The sequence below is a fragment of the Lepisosteus oculatus genome, chromosome 1 (assembly GCF_040954835.1).
Source record: "Lepisosteus oculatus isolate fLepOcu1 chromosome 1, fLepOcu1.hap2, whole genome shotgun sequence".
Lineage (NCBI taxonomy): Eukaryota > Metazoa > Chordata > Actinopteri > Semionotiformes > Lepisosteidae > Lepisosteus > Lepisosteus oculatus.
This window is the reverse complement of record NC_090696.1, coordinates 11,330,835-11,347,350: the sequence shown is the minus strand read 5'-3', so window position 1 is coordinate 11,347,350 and position 16,516 is coordinate 11,330,835. Positions and strand designations below refer to the sequence as shown.

Sequence of the window (16,516 nt, the reverse complement as noted above, 5' to 3'; positions counted from 1 at the left end):
CTCTTGAGGAACACTATGCTGAATATTTTTAAGCGAGATGAGAACTAATTTTCAAATTGCATAATGGATTATGGTTTACTCTAACAGCATATTTAACTATTTTTAGCAAAATAATGGGCCTTTTAAACTGCTTTAAAATGGGCCTAAGTACAGCTTATGGTTAAACTTCACAAAGAAAATTTAAAAGAAAACGTTTGAGCTGAAAAGTTCCAGCAGACATGCCACTTCTAGAGCTTCTGTAATGCAGTTCATTATTGTATTTCATTGTTGATATATTTATTTATTTTGTATGTAGCTCCCAGGTTCCAGCTGATGTTGATCCACAGCTACCCTTGCAAAGCAGAGATGAAAACGTGGGAATAAGGAGTACTGCACTGGAAATGGTTCTTTCATCGTTGTGCCTATACCATAAGAAGCTGCTTTACAGTATTTTGAGGTGTATACATGAAGATTACAGCATTTCATCTACTCAGTATAAAGATGTCCACAGACATTTTCCATATACAGAAACCTTGTGCTATCATTTGGGAAAGGAATCCCATCAAGATGTGTACAATTTTGGTGAATGCAAAATCTCAAACGGGTGTTGTGTTCAATCTTGTAGGCTAAATACATACCCTGTACATCCACTTTGCATCTGCCTGAAAAATTTACAGTGCCTGTCATGCCAAAGTACAGCTGTTGGTTGCATTAACAAAATTGTAAGTCACAGTAGTTGCAGTTGTTACAGTCATCAGAGATGTCCATGTTCTTACCAGAATTATGATTGTCCATGCTTTAGTTCTGCTCAAAATGGACCAAGCTCCCTTATTCCTACTCAGAAAGTTTGTGACTTATATGATTCCAGTAATAGGGGTTCTAGCCCCTCTCCTCCACCATTGTCACCAATAACAAATGAAAGCAATGACAAAAGTGAAGATAAGAGTACTGTTCACCCAGCAGTAAATAGCAAAACGTCGAATAACCATCCTCCATCTCTTTTACGACATCAGCAGGATGATAGTGTCCCATCAAATGAAGATACATCTACAATAGAAACAAATGGTAGCTTTTGTGAGACTCAAATTCAGGCACATAATGAGAAGGACACTGGATGTTGTACCCCTGAGAAACATTTTGAACAATCTCCAAGTGGTATTTTGATTCAAGATATAATGGAGAGAATAAATGAGAAACTGAAAACAATTGAACAACTGGAAAAAGAGCCAAGTCTAACAAGTTTGAACACTCACCAAAGCCTAGAGTGCAGTAATGACACTCACCTGGGAGAAATTATAACTGCAATTTTACACCATGATAATGACCCAGATTATAACTTAAAAGAGCTCCTTCATCAACATGAGACCAACATTGAGAGTAAAACTATTCAAACACGTTTTCGGAGAAGACAGGAAACTCTGATTGCAATACACCAGTCTCCAGATTCGCCTTCATCACGCCGTCAGACTTTGCAAATCAAAAGAGAAATTGCTAGCCTGGATCAGTCTTTCTTTAGAAGAAATTTATCCTTGGAAAGAAGCTGGAAAAAAAATAACCAGATTAATGATGTTACACATTCCTCCAGCATGGAACCATTGCCTTTAACTTCAGAAACTGAGAGTATTTTGAATAGTACAGATTCTGGAAAGGCACAACCCCCTTGTGACGGTCAAAGTCTTACCTCTCAAACAGAAAGCAATGAGCAGCTTCTGCAAGAGATGCATCATAAAACTATGAACATTCAGGAAGAAAATGACTCAACTATATTGAATACAAGAAATAAGCCTGTTGACTCTGGAGAAATCTTTCAAATACCAAGTAAAAGAAAGATTGCAAAAGCAGAAGAACAAGGACCTGTCAACAAAGTGAGTCTTTCACAGCCTAACAGTTCTAGTGGTGCAGGGAGATCTAGAAGAAACATAGTTCCTCCACAAAGATTTTCGTTGTATGTGACAGAGCCTCGAAAGATGTGCTTTGCTGCCTGCTTTTCAGAAAATATTTTTAATCGTAGATCTCCAAAAGCTGACAGATCTCCAGAATCCAGTGGAAATGTAGAACTAAACCATTCTAGAAAAGAAGCTTTAACAGAACCAGACGCCCTGAAGAAAACGTCCAATCCTGTTATGTCTGAAAATGTGAGGCAGAAAGTTAATGTACCTGTGAATCTTTGTAAGAAATCTGCATGTCAGAATAAAGCTGGGGGTTCAAGGAGCATTTCAGGTACAGCACAAGACTCAAAAACTGTGCACAAAAAGGGTGGTGAAGAGGGTGAAGTGCAACACAATTCTCAGGGACGGAAAAGGCATCTGAGTGAAGTTTTTCCTAGATCATCAGTATGGCTGAGGTCTTCTGTCTGTCGTAGCTGGGACAGTTCAGATTCCTGCATGCACTGTGAAAGTCCAGAGAATTTATCCAGAACCATTTCGCCCAACAACAAAACTATGTCGGTGTCCATTGAAAAGAAGCGTATTTCTCAGTATGCTAGTCCGATACGGCTGATGTTTGTATCTCCTGTTAGTAGCAATGATGGAGTAAAGTACACACTTAAATCAGCCATTTCTGACTCTGGCATTCAAGGTGAAATGTTTGACCCTTGTGAGTATTCTGCAGTAAATGGAACATTACAAACTTCATCCAGACAATTAGAGAGCACTAAAGATGTTGAACCACAGATTTGTGTGAATGTTTGTGATGGGGAAGACATTAAAAAAGATGGTGTTACAGATCTCTTAAGGTCATTGTCTGGAAATTTAAGTGAAGACGAGTGTGACGATCAAAAAGAAACTACAAATTCTCTGAAACTTGAAGTGGCAAATGAAGACTTTCCTCTGAAAAGAAAGCCGGGTCGGCCAAAAAAACTTGGTCCACAAATTGAAAAGCAAGTGAAAAGGCCAATTGGCAGACCACCCAAACATAAAGCAGAGAGTTCTACTACGAGCGATTCTCATGCTGTCAATAAGATCAGTGCATCTCAGTCACCAAAGGGGGAGGAGGAATGTGAAAGCAAAAACATCCAAGTTACTGTAGTGTACGGGAGATCAAGAAGAATAAAGAGACTTGTGTCTGAAGGAGGAGAACATTTTGGAAAGGACCACCATGGAAACAATGCAGAATTAGAAAATGAATGTAGAAATAACCACAAAAATAACAGTGATTCAAAAGGGAACATAGAAGAGTTAAACAAGTCTCCTGATTCACCTGACCGTTTTAACTTTGTTAGACCTGTGAAAGACAAGAATTCTGCACCTCACCATCGTAGCCACATTAAATGTCAAAAGGAGAAGTCAACAGCATCATTAAGAAAACCAGGGAGACCTCCAAAGGTTAAAATTTCAGGTATATCTGTAACTGTTAACACAGTGTCCCCAAAGCAAAGAAAGGTTCGAATTAGCAAAGACCTTCCAGAATTCCTTGGTGAGTCATCGCAACAGGTAAAGCTGTGTCTTGCAGATGATAGTGAAACTCACAAAATGTCAAAGACTATCAAATCATCTTCAGGTGGCTCTCATATAGGGAGTTCTGAAAATCCAGATGACAAAGAAATGAACAAAAAGAACTCTCTGATGCCACTTAGGCATTCCGTGAGAGTGAGAAAACCTTCAATCCATTTATTGCACTCAGTGGCTACATCTAATGCATTTACTCATAGCAACGCCTTGTTACGTAGATCTCGAAAACTACTTTTAAACAAACTTAGCAATGAGTCTCCTCCAAAAAAGTTGCCAAACCTTGAAAAGCCAAGAAAAGAACCATCAGAAAATGTACTTTCAGGGAACACAAAAACAAATGAAGTGTCGGTAGACTCAATTTTCACATCAAATGAATCTCTCAAGTGGTGGCCTACGTCCGCTTCAGTTACTACATTATGTGAGGAGCTGAACAGGAGGATTCAGCAGATTACAGATAGCTGGCTCTCGGTTGGGACTGAACCAGAGAGGAAGCTTCAAAGAGAAAAAGAAACATCTCTCCAAGGAAGAACAAGGGCTGCAACAAAAAATGACCAACCAAATTATCCAGGTTCTGCTGTAAAAATGCTTTTTCAAACACATTGCAATATGGATAAACTGTGTGCTTGGTTCATGCAAACTACAGAGACCCAGTCTTTGGCAATAGTGAAAAAAGCAAATGCTCGAAATCCTTATGAAATTGTTCAGTACAATCCTAACAGAAACACAAACAGTGTTGATGTCTGCCCTAGCCCTCAAGCAGACCGTTTGAGAAAGCATGTGAAAAAATTTGCCCAGGCATGTCCTAAGAGTCCAGCAAAACATTTTGAAGCACAAGAAAGGATGCACAGGGCCAGAAGACTATGTGTCAAGAGAAGGCTTTCATTACCAAAATTAACACCCATTGAATTGCTACCCTTCCACCGAAGTAAACTGCGATACAGAGGCAGGAGGTTGGGAACATATGCAAATATTTCTTGGAGAAATAAATCCAAATTTTGCAGAAAGCAAGTGCTTAAGAGGCTAAAAAAAAGGCATGACAGCATTCTCGCTGTTCCATTGAATGAAGTTTCTTCTGATTCTTTTCATGAAAACAAAGACATTCCTACAAATTTCTTTCATCCAATGAAAGAAAAGTCACTTTCTTCTGTGGAGAATGGAACTCAAACACTGAGCTTGTTTGCGCAAACTAGAGAACATGACTTGACAGCCCCCCAGCCTCAAAAAACTCAGAGAGGGACTAATACTGTCCAGAACTCTGAAGAGAAAGCCTGTGCAAGTCCATGGAGCCCAGAAAACATAAAGGAATGTCGAGTATTCCTCACAAAAATTAACTCTCCAGAAAAAATAAAACACAATGAAAATGACATTTTAGCAGAAAATTCCATTTTCAGTGACCTTGATAAATCTGAATGCAGTCAAATGAAAAGTGCAATTGAAGAATGTAATTTTTGCACAGTGAAGCTATATGATGTTTTATCCTCTGCAAACAGTATCTTGCCTACAGGTAAAGAGAGAGAAGACAAAGCAAGCAAAAATGAAATCAAGAATACTGTCAGAATAGACAGGCCTGAAAGAACTAGGTATTCACCAAGGAAATTGTTTGTGAACATGCAGTCCACTGATGAGCAACGTGATGACAAGGAATCCATTGGTAACACCGAAACTGGAAAACAGCAATGGATGGTAACAAGAAAAAGAGCAAATGTTTGCACGCATGGGACAGAAGATGCAAAAAGAAAGAGACAATCTGTGAATGGATGGCCATCAAGCAGGAATTGTTCTGCTTTTGTGCTAGGTAAGAAAACACATTGCTTATGTGTGCAAAACTAGCATCACTAAGTTATTCTTCATATTTTTTATTACTATATATGTACAGACAATTCAGCAGCTACATGCATAGATATCTCTATTAAATATCTATGTATTTAATATAAGTATCTATAATATGTATAAATACATAAATATAAATAAAGATAGATACTTTATTGACCCCGTGATACATATAAAGATACAAAAATACATATAAATATATGTATTTTTAGTAAGGATGTTGTCTGTTTATATTTCATAGTTGTGTACAACTGTGGGCACAAACTCATAACTCATAAAGTAAAATGCCCTAATTCATCCTTATAATATTTACATTTATTCTTAAGATGTGTGTAAATGTATCAATTCATTGGATTCTTTTAGTTCCATAAATCTTCAGTTTAATTTATGTAAGATACAAGTAATGAAGAAACGTAAGAAAAACACCTTGCTTTTAGTCGTCTTTGGTATTATATCTTCTGAGTAAAAAACACTTATCAATGTTTTTATAGTTAAGTCTTCCATTGTGCTCAGTTTCTTCCTAAGCTGGTTTCCTTCAGGCTTTTCACTGATGCAGCTGCTGTACTAAGCAGGAACTAATTTCAAAAACACAGTAAAGTTGTATTTTAATAATTTGTTTACATTTGTTAATGTTTTGGTTTCATACTCTGCTCTCATATAACAAACTCATACTAATTGTAACTCACAGGTGGTATAACAAAGAGACACCTGATAAACATATTCCAAAATGACTCATGTTTCCTAAGTGATGACAAAATCAGTTGCAGCTTTTTGCATGGAAGATTGGGAATATGCAGATTTTTGTTATATATTATATTAAATGGTATCGTATATAATTTCTAAGCCTCCATTGCTGAACCATTATAAACTCGTGCATCACATGTCAGGTGAGTAACTGATGCAGTGGTGAAGGAGAAGAAATACCCAGGGCTTCAGCAACCCTTTCTTTGCAGGTACCCAGGTAGGTTAGATAAGAACTTGGATTAATGTTGTCCAAAAAATTCCATTACATAATGACTTCAAATATTTAAGGTCAAAAGGAAATATATTTTCTGAGGTAAAAGAAGACTTGGAACTTGGTGTTTTCCTTTTTTTAATACAAATCTCTTTTGCTTTGTAGAAAACTCCAAATAAGTTAATGGGATCACTCCTCTCCATGAGAAGAGAAGAGCTGCATATGTGAATTAGTCTTTAATGCAATGTGCCTTCTCATTCAGTCAATTGACTGAGTAACCCAGCAGCAGTATCTCAGTAAGCATCTTTGTAGTTGAAATGAAAAATGACTGAAAATAGAACACAATAACTAAGTGGTTGCACTATTTTGTATGTTTTCTTTTCCATTAGTTCCTCTCTTATCCTATTTAATAGGTTATTATATTTGAGGTTCTATTTGTAAGCAAAAGTCCTAAATGGTAAAAATGTCTTTTAAGAGGAAACAGTGTCCATATTTGTTTGTGTTGCTGTTTGAGTAGTGTGTATTTTTCTTTTCATTCTTCAAGTTCTGAAACCTATAAAGTCCAGTGCACTTATTTACTTGATGTAGCTCAGTGCAAGCTGGCTTTTTGAAAGAACATTACGAAGTTCACAAACAGTAAGCCATTCAGAAGCCCATCAGGCTTCTACTCTTCATAGTAGTTAATCGATCTGAGGATCTCGTTCAGTTCAGCCGTTTTTTTTTTAAGACACCAAAGCATCTGTAGGTTCAAGGCAGTGGTTTTTGTTAAAAGCATTTCAATGTAAGAAAAATGTAAAGAAAACTTACATACATTTAAACTATTGTGGCAACACAATGAGATACAGATATTCCATTTAGATTTTCTGTGTATTGTTATTACTGAGGAACATTTTTCAAGGTTAGAATGTAGTTGTGTGATCATAAAATTAATAAAACCATTCATAAACTTTTGAAACCCAAATTTAACACCTGGATGTCTGTACCAACAATTTCTGCATTAAAGATATTCTTTGTAACATAGAAGTAATATATGTAAAGAGACATTTACATAGTAAATGGAATATAGCATTATTAGTAAAGCTTTTTTATAGATGTTTTTGAGTTTTTCCTCTTCTGAAGCAATCATTAATTATACTTGCATTTACTGTAACGTTGCTCTTTTTGAAGCTTTAATGTGTTTTATGAAGTGGTTAGTACGTCTTTGAATCCCATATTGTTGTTTTTTTTTGCAATATAAAATAACACCTACCTCTTGTACAAAATATGGCACCTTAAAATACAAATTTCACATCGTGTGGTTCCTGGAATTTCCAGCCTTCAAATGAATGGATGAAAAGTTCACGTTAAATTCTGATATTGCATTGATGAATTCTGAAATTCTGAAATCTGTATGTAGCATGACAATGAAAAGCTCAACCCTGAAGTGTTGGCTCTCTTTGTTTCTGGTCTTATTCACAGACATTGTTCGTTGGAAATGTGAATTACTTTGTCTTAATTTATTCAACATGAAATAACATAAATAACATGAAATAAAAGAAAATACCAAGCATTACCATCAATATTACTGGATTAGAGTTAAAGTTAAAAACTGTAAAACAAAGAAAATTCTTTACACTACATTTAAAATAGATACAAAATATTTAAAAAATCTCAAGTGTTCCTTAAATTTGAAAATAATTTCAAAACCAGCTATTGGATAAGGCAACGTCTGACCCAGAGGATAAAAATATACTAATTTAAGGAACTTCAAATTTAGGGAAATTATTTTTTTTCCAAAGCATTACGCCACTTTATGGTTTTTAATACCACATATTATCTGAATGTAGTTGAAGAATATACATATGCCAGTGATTTTACTGTAAATTCTTTTATTTTTTACTTAACTGAGACTGCAAATATTTGTTTGCTTTTAAGATTCATTTTTTCTCCATATCTCTGAAACAATGGCAGCAGTCTGTTGATTCTTGATTTCCAATGTCAAATGGTATTGGTTTTTGTCCAGGAGTACACAATGTATGCATTAACTGTAGGAGAATCTATAGGTCTACTATGATATACAGTATGAGTTTAATAAACATCAAATGACATTGCCTATGATGTCTTTAACCTAGAAGGTAGATTAAAGTCATTTGCATTTGCTGACTGCTAGCTTAATACTTTGTACATAAGTGGGGATTTTGCAAAACTAGGTGGAACATCATGCCACCCCTTAGAAATAACATCTTACTCCAGTTTTAGAAGCTTTATATTAGCACTGCTGTTCCTTTTCATTTTAAATTAGGTTAAATACAGGGAAAGCGTCTGTTATTGAATACCTTGGTATACTGTTAGTAAATCCTTGCTTGCTAGCCCTTTAAGTTTAAGTTTAAAGACCAACTTGTTTGAGCAGTCACTGCTGTCCCTACAAATCAATTAAAAAAAACTAGGCGGCAGCATTACCAGTGTTCTTTGAATTTATTTAGCAGACACTGCCGATTGGTAAATTCTCTTGCACAGAGTAATTTTGCATGGTTTTATCTTCCACTGGTTTTACTTTGAAAGCTTATGTAGCTTCTGAATGAGTTTTAATTTGCAGCTTTTCTATGAAGCATTTACTTTTTTACACATGGTTATGTATAGTTTTGAAGAGATTCCCAGTGCTTTGAAGGGTGAAAGTGGAATTGGAGTTAAAGGTTGATAGCAACTAGTTCTGCAAAATCCTGAACCATGTATAACTGCAGATATTTTATGCAGCAATAACCCAGGAATCCTTTGGGAATGAAAGCTTGTTACACTGTGGTCTTTAAAGGGTGAAGTGATTAGGCTGGAAATGTGGATGCACTATTTGTTTATTTTTCCCTTTTTGAAACATCTGCCAAGCGGAATCCTCAGGGATTGTAACTGTGTTGAAAAGGAAGCACCCTTTGACTAAATGAATGGTTGCAATAAATATTTGTACTTGTTTAAAATGCATGGTGAACAACAAAATCAATATCCAGTCCCACCTGTGAGGGAATGCTGAGCAAGAACACAGCTTATTTAACTCTAATAAATTTAAATGAACAATCTTGCAGTGGAGAAATAATAAATTTTTCATGCTTTCATTTTGTTATTTGAAACATTCTATGATTGTTTCCTTAGCCTAACACAACTGCTGTAAAATTACTTATCTGATGGAACTTTTATAATGAGCCTGTGTTCTGAGCCTTAATTCTCTAATTTGGCTTACTAAAGTGGCTTCAACAGCATCTTTAGGTATTATAATGAAAATTGCTGGTCATTCAAAATCACCAAGGACATGCAAGGATTGTACTGATCCGGCACGTTTCATCTTTATATTGTGTAAAAATACCATGATGGTTACAAGGTCTGAAATATTGAAAAAGCCCAACATATCGCATACCCTTTGATGGTTAAGTCCGCAAAGAAATAACATTTCAAAATTCCAAATCTTTATAAAGATTATGGCAAAAATGTGCTTATTCAATTTTAGATATATAACCATGCAAAAAAATCCTGGTTTATCTTGTCATTTTGCAATATATTAAAATTATTCCTCAACAACTCTTATTTTTTCTCAAACATTAATGTATCAAATGATTAGTAAAGTGGTACAAATATTTACTGCAGCCATTTAACACTCTATACAGTAGGTATATAACTGTTTACAGTCAGGGGCAGCTCTGTTGTTCTCTGTAAATACTCCTGTATTTCTTTATTTTGTCTTGGAGTTTTCTTATTCTTTCAATCCAGGTGACATTTTAGCTGGCTTCAGTTACTTAGAACCCCCTTTTTAATTATCTACTTTTGAAAACAATCTACTACTATTCAACATATTGAACGTTCAACAAGAAAAAAGGAAAAATCAATTATTTAACCTATTTATTAGTATGTTGCCTGTGTTTAGTTCTGCTGTATTTGTTTTCCAATAAAACGTAGATGTTGTAAGATGCATCGTAACCATGAATGCCTGTGAGGTTTGTTAATGCCTGGTGCTATGTTTTCTTCATCCTAAAAGTTATATTTATGTTTTTATACATGACTTTACAGAAAAGCTTGTAACAAGGTAGTGTCAGTAGAAGAATAAAGATTTTGTTTAACATGTTTTGGGGTTTTTCTTGTTTCTTAATGAAGACATACCAAGTAGTAATTTGGTATAGCGGTGTAGAATAATGGGTAGGGGTGTTAATCCAAAGTGGGATGTTCCTGTTGTACATTTACTCAGATTTGTCTATATTCTAAATAAATTCAGTTCACTTCACTGGTTAAATCAACTTTATTTTTTAATCCTTTAAAAGCTGTGTTAAAAGACATGTAATGAGAAAAAATGCAGACTGAAAAATATATTGATTATCTGGACTGTTAAACTCCATTTGCTTCTCTATTCATCAGAGCAGTAAGATCCTTCTTTGTTTTTTCCAATGCTAATGCCTTTGCTCTTCTGGAGGGCCTGGTAACTACTTCATGAACTCCAGCCAACTCTTCTCCATCACTGAAGAAACAGAAATACATCATGATTTTCATTAATTTCAAAGTGTAACAAAATCATAGCTTTGCAAATGTGTTTTTATCTTTGAATACATCTACTTTTATTTAGCTGATACCTTTAACCAAAGCAATTTACATTATTTGTACTAAGTAGAGTCAATTTCATAATTGAGTTGTACAGTTAAGTAAAGAGTGATCTAATTAAGCTAGGAATAGTTTATTGCGAAGAAATATAATAGAGTGAAATTCAGTACAAGCAGACGAAGAGTACAAGTTAACAAAAAATGAAATATTGAGATTAAAGATAAAAAAATAGATTTTAAGTTGTTCAAAGGTTAAGTGAACCAGGTCATTTTTACAAGGCTTACTTTTGAGGATTCAAAGGAAAAATTAAGTCTAAAAGTAAACAGGAAGCAAATTAAAACTCACTAGTACGCATGTTTCTTACAGTTGTAAGAAATCTTACTACTGAATTTTTTAATTTTGTATTAAGAGCACTTTATATAAATGTAAAATGAATTAAAATATAATCACTAGGGAATACCAGTGTTGTGTAAAATAGCAAATGTCTTCAGTAAATTAGTAACAAACCAGAACATATGTGGTATGATTTATGTTTTCTAAAATACAATTATAAAAGGAACAAATGTTCTTTACGTCTATAAATACCAACAACCAACAGCTTCTGCAATAACACATCAACAATTGTTGTACAAAGTTGTACAAAAAAAAGGTTTTGCCATGAAGGCATTATTTAAAATAAAATTTTTCACCAAAAATGTATGAATTTGTAATGAAATATTAGAATACCTTTTTATGAGGTTAACCTTAGTTAAAATGAATGTAAGTGAAAGCTATTTTAAAAAAATCAAATGCATTACCTTTCATCAGAAGCTTCATTTGCCTTGCGTGTTCTTCTTGAGGACGTACCCGTTGTGGAAACCTTTTTCTGTCCTGGAGTTCCAGAATTACAGTTACCAAAATTGAAAAGGAGCATCAAGAAAAATATAACATTAAAGCACTTTTAAAACTGATAAAACAGCACTTTTATCAAACCAGATGTGAATAACAAGCTTTAAAGTTCAGTCATGTTTTTTCCAAAATTAACAGTAACATAAAACTTTTAAAAAGAGACAGTTTGCCATGGTGGTGATGATAACAATTATAATATCACCATGTTCACCTCAAAGCAAGCACTATTCAACAGTACAGGATAAACAGCCAGCAGCCATATCACCCTGCAACTCACAACTGGCAACCCACTGAAGCTAAGCAGGTGTGAGCCTGGTCAGTACCTGGATGGGAGACCTCCTGGGAAAAACTAAGGTTGCTGCTGGAAGAGGTGTTAGTGGGGCCAGCAGGGGGCGCTCACCCTGCGGTCCATGTGGGTCCTAATGCCCCAGTATAGTGACGGGGACACTATACTGTAAACAGGCGCCGTCCTTCGGATGAGATGTAAAACCGAGGTCCTGACTCTCTGTGGTCATTAAAAATCCCAGGGCGCTTTTCGAAAAGAGTAGGGGTGTAACCCCGGTGTCCTGGCCAAATTTCCCCCCTGGCCTTTACCCCATCATGGCCTCCTAATAATCCCCCTCTATGAATTGGCTTCATTACTCTGCTCTCCTCCCCACTGATAGCTGGTGTGTGGTGAGCGTTCTGGCGCACTATGGCTGCCGTCGCATCATCCAGGTGGATGCTGCACATTGGTGGTGGTGGTGGAGGGGAGTCCCCATTACCTGTAAAGCGCTTTGAGTGGAGTGTCCAGAAAAGCGCTATATAAGTGTAAGCAATTATTATTATTATTATTATTATTAAAAGAAAATCTAATTTAATGACCTGGCTGGGGGTCGTGTATAGCCTATTGTTTGAATGGTTTTGTTTTCGCTTTGTCCAAACATTAGATGTTTGTTTTTATGGGTGGGGGTGTTGCGTCCCAGTGTGTGGTCTGTGTGTGTTGTTGTATTGTTCCACACTTCTGACTTTGATTGTTCTCCCTCCCCCATTGGCCCACCATAACACCCCTGTTTCTGTATGACATCATCATCCATCAGCTTCTCAGCCAATCAGAGTGCATCTTATTCAGTATATGACATGGAGGTTTTCAGAAGGGAGAGGCCTTATGTTTGACTTCAGTCCCGCTTGGCTTCGCTTTTCGCTTTGCTTCTGGTTTTGCTTTGGCTTTGTTGGTTTGTTGTTTTGCTTTGTGTGTGTGTTTTTGTATAGCTTCGGCTTTGTTCTGTTGGTTTCTGTTTGTCTCTTTGTACTTTCGTTTGTTTGTGTTATCCTTATTTTGCCATTAACTTGCCCAAACTTGTTATTGTATCAACCTCTGTTCTTTTGTACCCTGTTACTTTTCTACTCTCGTTTTATTTGTAGTTCATTAGTGTATTTGTGTGAACTTTTGTGTATTTCACACATGTCACATTAGTTCAGGTTATTAGGTTCATTTTGCACACATGTAGTTGATTCTTTTATTAGTCACACTAGTTTAGTACGGGTGAGTGCCCTTTGTCTTGTATGGTTTTGGGTAGTCAGTGGAGGTAAGCTAGGGTGTTGAAGACGCCGAAGACCAAGTGTTTCAGGTTTTCTTTTACTTTCTTAGCCAGCTCCATTTTGTTCGTTATTTTTTTTCTTTGGCACCACTCTAGTTCCCTACCCCTGTGTGTTATTGTGTCTTATTTTGTACCTGTCACTTATTCACCTTAAAATTATCACTTTTTGCACCAACCCTTGTTATCACGCTTCCTAGTCCCTCACCAGAACTCACCTGCTTCCAACAAATTATCCTAAATGTTACACCCCTTTACCCCTAGACACTTGGGGTCGTAACACCAGTGTGGAGCCCAAGAACTAAAGTATTACAATAGATTATTCTTGATTAAATCAATACATGCATCGATATTTCAGCATCAACATAGTAAGGGTCTTAATGAGCATTGTTAAGGAGAAAGACATACTGTACCAAACCTAATGAAATGATGACACTGAACAGTAAAACTAAGGCTTCTAACATCTATCAAAGGTCTGATTTCAGTCCTGTCAGCAACACTAATGTTAGCAACTTTGTGAAGCTGATGTTTGGAGGCCTATGAATATATTCAGACCTGTCACAGTTTAGCTTTATGTTCAGTTCCATCTAAAAATCAGATAGATACCTGTAAAGTTCAGAAACTGCCGTTGTATCAATATCTGGTCTGCAGACAAATCTAAATCATCAGCATAGCAGTGAAATGCAAGTGCTTCATTATGATAAGTCCAAGAAGCAATATGTAAACTCTTAAAGGACCCAGCACAGACCCCTATGGAACTCCCCAAATACAAGCTACATCACATATACAAATGACTATTTACAAACTGTTCCCTGATACCCCAGTAGGTGCTAAACCAATGAAGAATTTAGACAAGCTTCTCAAGTATTTCCGCGCTTTACTGTATTTCTACACTCAAGAAAAAACAACTGATTTCACTACATTTAGAATGTGCATGGCTTAACAGATCCAAATAATTTTGTTACAGTAACATATTATAATGTTCTCCAAAAAATTATAGGAGCAAATAAGTTACAAATGGACTATTTAAGAGCCCTCTGTGGAATGAAAAACTAAGTATTACCATGTTTTTCAGTCACTTCACTATACTCCTTAATAAGGATATCCAGATGTCTATACACCTCCTGCAACCTGTTCTTGCATATTCAGTCAGCCCCTTGTTAGGCCATGACGAACACAAAACACAAAAATGGTCATGTAAAATTAGACAGTCTCAAGAGAACCAACAAGAGAAAATACATAAAGTACAATTAAGGTGTGCGGATGCATTTTGTTTTATAGAAGCTAAAAAGCTTACCTCTTTTAGCCTTTTTGGCACTCTTCAGCTGCTCTCCATCATTCTCACCACCTATGGTGAAAATAGTGTAATATTTTTTTTAATTGTATACAATGTAATAAGAAAAACAAACATTTTAAAAATAAAAAATGTACAATGAACTACCTGGAGACCTACAGTAATGTGTTCTAGAAAATGGGATCTTAAATATGAATAGATTTCATAAACAGTATCAAGTATTATAAAAAAACCCACTTTCTATATGGATTTTAATTCAAACTCAAGGTATGAAAAAATAGATCCAATTAATAGTTCAACCGAAACTCAAGATTAATAATTGATTTAATTGCAGGAAAATTGTAGATATGTCTGTCCAGGCTTAAAAAGGCAATATCATTTTACTGATTTAGCAATTAGAGCATGTACTACGTTTGACATCCTTGACCAAAAATTGCTAAATGACAAGAAATCCAACCTCATTTTGTTGCAGGTCCAACAAAACCACCTCATTGTGAGAAAACATACATTTAAATTTGCCATGTAGTTGTCCAAATAGTTAAAAAGCTAAACACTAGCATGCCGTTAAGTAATACCACAGCAGAAAAACGTGCTTGTAAGATTTTCGGTATTAGGGCTGGGTGTTGGTTTCCAATAGCCATTTATGTTGGAAAAATGGTTTGGTACTATACAGGTCAGTTACATTCTTAAAATCCATATACAAACCAATTGTGCTTTATCATTGTCTTCAAAATTTTAAGTCTTCATGTAAGTTTCACAGGGGTTAGATTTCATTTGATCAAATGTCTAAGCCAATGCCCCAGTATGACTGTGGATACTCCTGTAGAAGGTGCTAGCCTTCGTTACTCTTATGCAAGGTCTAGAGGTCCTAGGACATCCAGTCCATGATTCCAATTACTTTATCCTGAAGGACTTCTTTCGAAGGAATTGGAAGGAGGCACTTTTGAAAGAATTAGGGTGTTAACTCCAGTGTTCGATTTAGATTACACACCAAGCACAATTCTAGTCTACACCCTATATTTCCCCTGTAACTAGTGAATACATTTTATTGGTGAGTGTTTTGGGATGAAAGATGCTATGTAAATTCAAGAACTTCATTTAAATTTGATATCTTCCAAAATTAAATGGCAACAAAGGACGGTCAAAGAAAAGGGGCTGGCTCATGTTTATGTCCATATACGGGAAACAGGGTATAAGAGCACATATGGGCCAAAGCTTTCTGAAGCATCCTTAATGCAAAACAATCACAAAACTTAAAAATCAAAAGAATGGAGCAAAAAGTAAAATATTTCTACCTCCTTTAGCCTTATATTAATATTAAGAGTTTATTGCTGCAAGTCAATGTAAGATTCTGTTAATGCCCACTAAAATAACAATAAACAGTAACTTATCACATTACCATTCGCTTCACAGCTGTTTAGTCACAAGTTAGTGACAAACCAAACAAATGCAAACAAAAAGCTATTGGCAAAAATATTTGCAATTTCCTAAAAAGAATTCCTATAAATATCACAAATATTACCTTCTGCATTTTCTGTTGCACCTTGAATTGTGGAAATCTCAGCATCCTGGTTAGAAGTAGCTGAAGTCTTACTCTTAGTCTCTCGTTTTAGCTGATGGATAACCTTTTCAATTGCCTTTATACATACTTTATCCTTCACCTCCTAGAAATAAGAACAAAGAAAATTTCAACACTACTTTCAGACACTAGAAAATATTTTTTAAAGTTCTGAACAGGGATGCTTCTACAAAAACTGCAACCCAACCATCACCCACACATCTGTAAAACAGTGATTCAAACAAAAACTATATGTACCAATACATGAAAGCATTGGTTCTACATTGGTTCCCTGGGTCTGCTAGGTTTTGTTCCACTTGATCCCATAATCACCAGGGTTAATTGGTGCTTTTAAAAATACTCTAGTTGAAGTATATTTCCAGCAACTCAGTACAATGAACTTTATGTATTTTTTGCTCCCTTATTTTTCTGTAA

General features: G+C 35.6%; 2 protein-coding genes across 8 annotated transcripts in view; one reads left to right on the top strand and one right to left on the bottom strand.

Annotated features, from left to right (window-relative positions):
- The window catches only part of lcorl (ligand dependent nuclear receptor corepressor-like), a 45,539-nt gene extending 35,243 nt beyond the window's left edge, over nt 1–10,296 (top strand). For 3 of the 4 annotated variants that reach the window (XM_015343917.2, XM_015343916.2, XM_015343919.2), the window contains exon 7: nt 296–10,296. In XM_015343917.2, coding sequence (XP_015199403.2) covers nt 296–5,258 — 4,963 coding nt within the window. In that variant the 3' untranslated portion in view covers nt 5,259–10,296. The remainder of the gene's footprint in view (nt 1–295) is intronic. The other variant, XM_015343918.2, reaches the window with a different exon arrangement.
- Nucleotides 10,297–10,449: 153 nt separating this feature from the next.
- Nucleotides 10,450–16,516, bottom strand: part of ncapg (non-SMC condensin I complex, subunit G) — a 28,266-nt gene continuing 22,199 nt past the window's right edge. For all 4 annotated transcript variants that reach the window (XM_015343920.2, XM_015343922.2, XM_015343923.2 and 1 more), the window contains 4 exons: nt 16,046–16,187; nt 14,527–14,577; nt 11,562–11,634; nt 10,450–10,684 (listed from right to left, as the gene is read on the bottom strand). In XM_015343920.2, the coding sequence (XP_015199406.2) occupies nt 10,555–10,684; nt 11,562–11,634; nt 14,527–14,577; nt 16,046–16,187 (396 nt within the window). In that variant the 3' untranslated portion in view covers nt 10,450–10,554. The remainder of the gene's footprint in view (nt 10,685–11,561; nt 11,635–14,526; nt 14,578–16,045; nt 16,188–16,516) is intronic.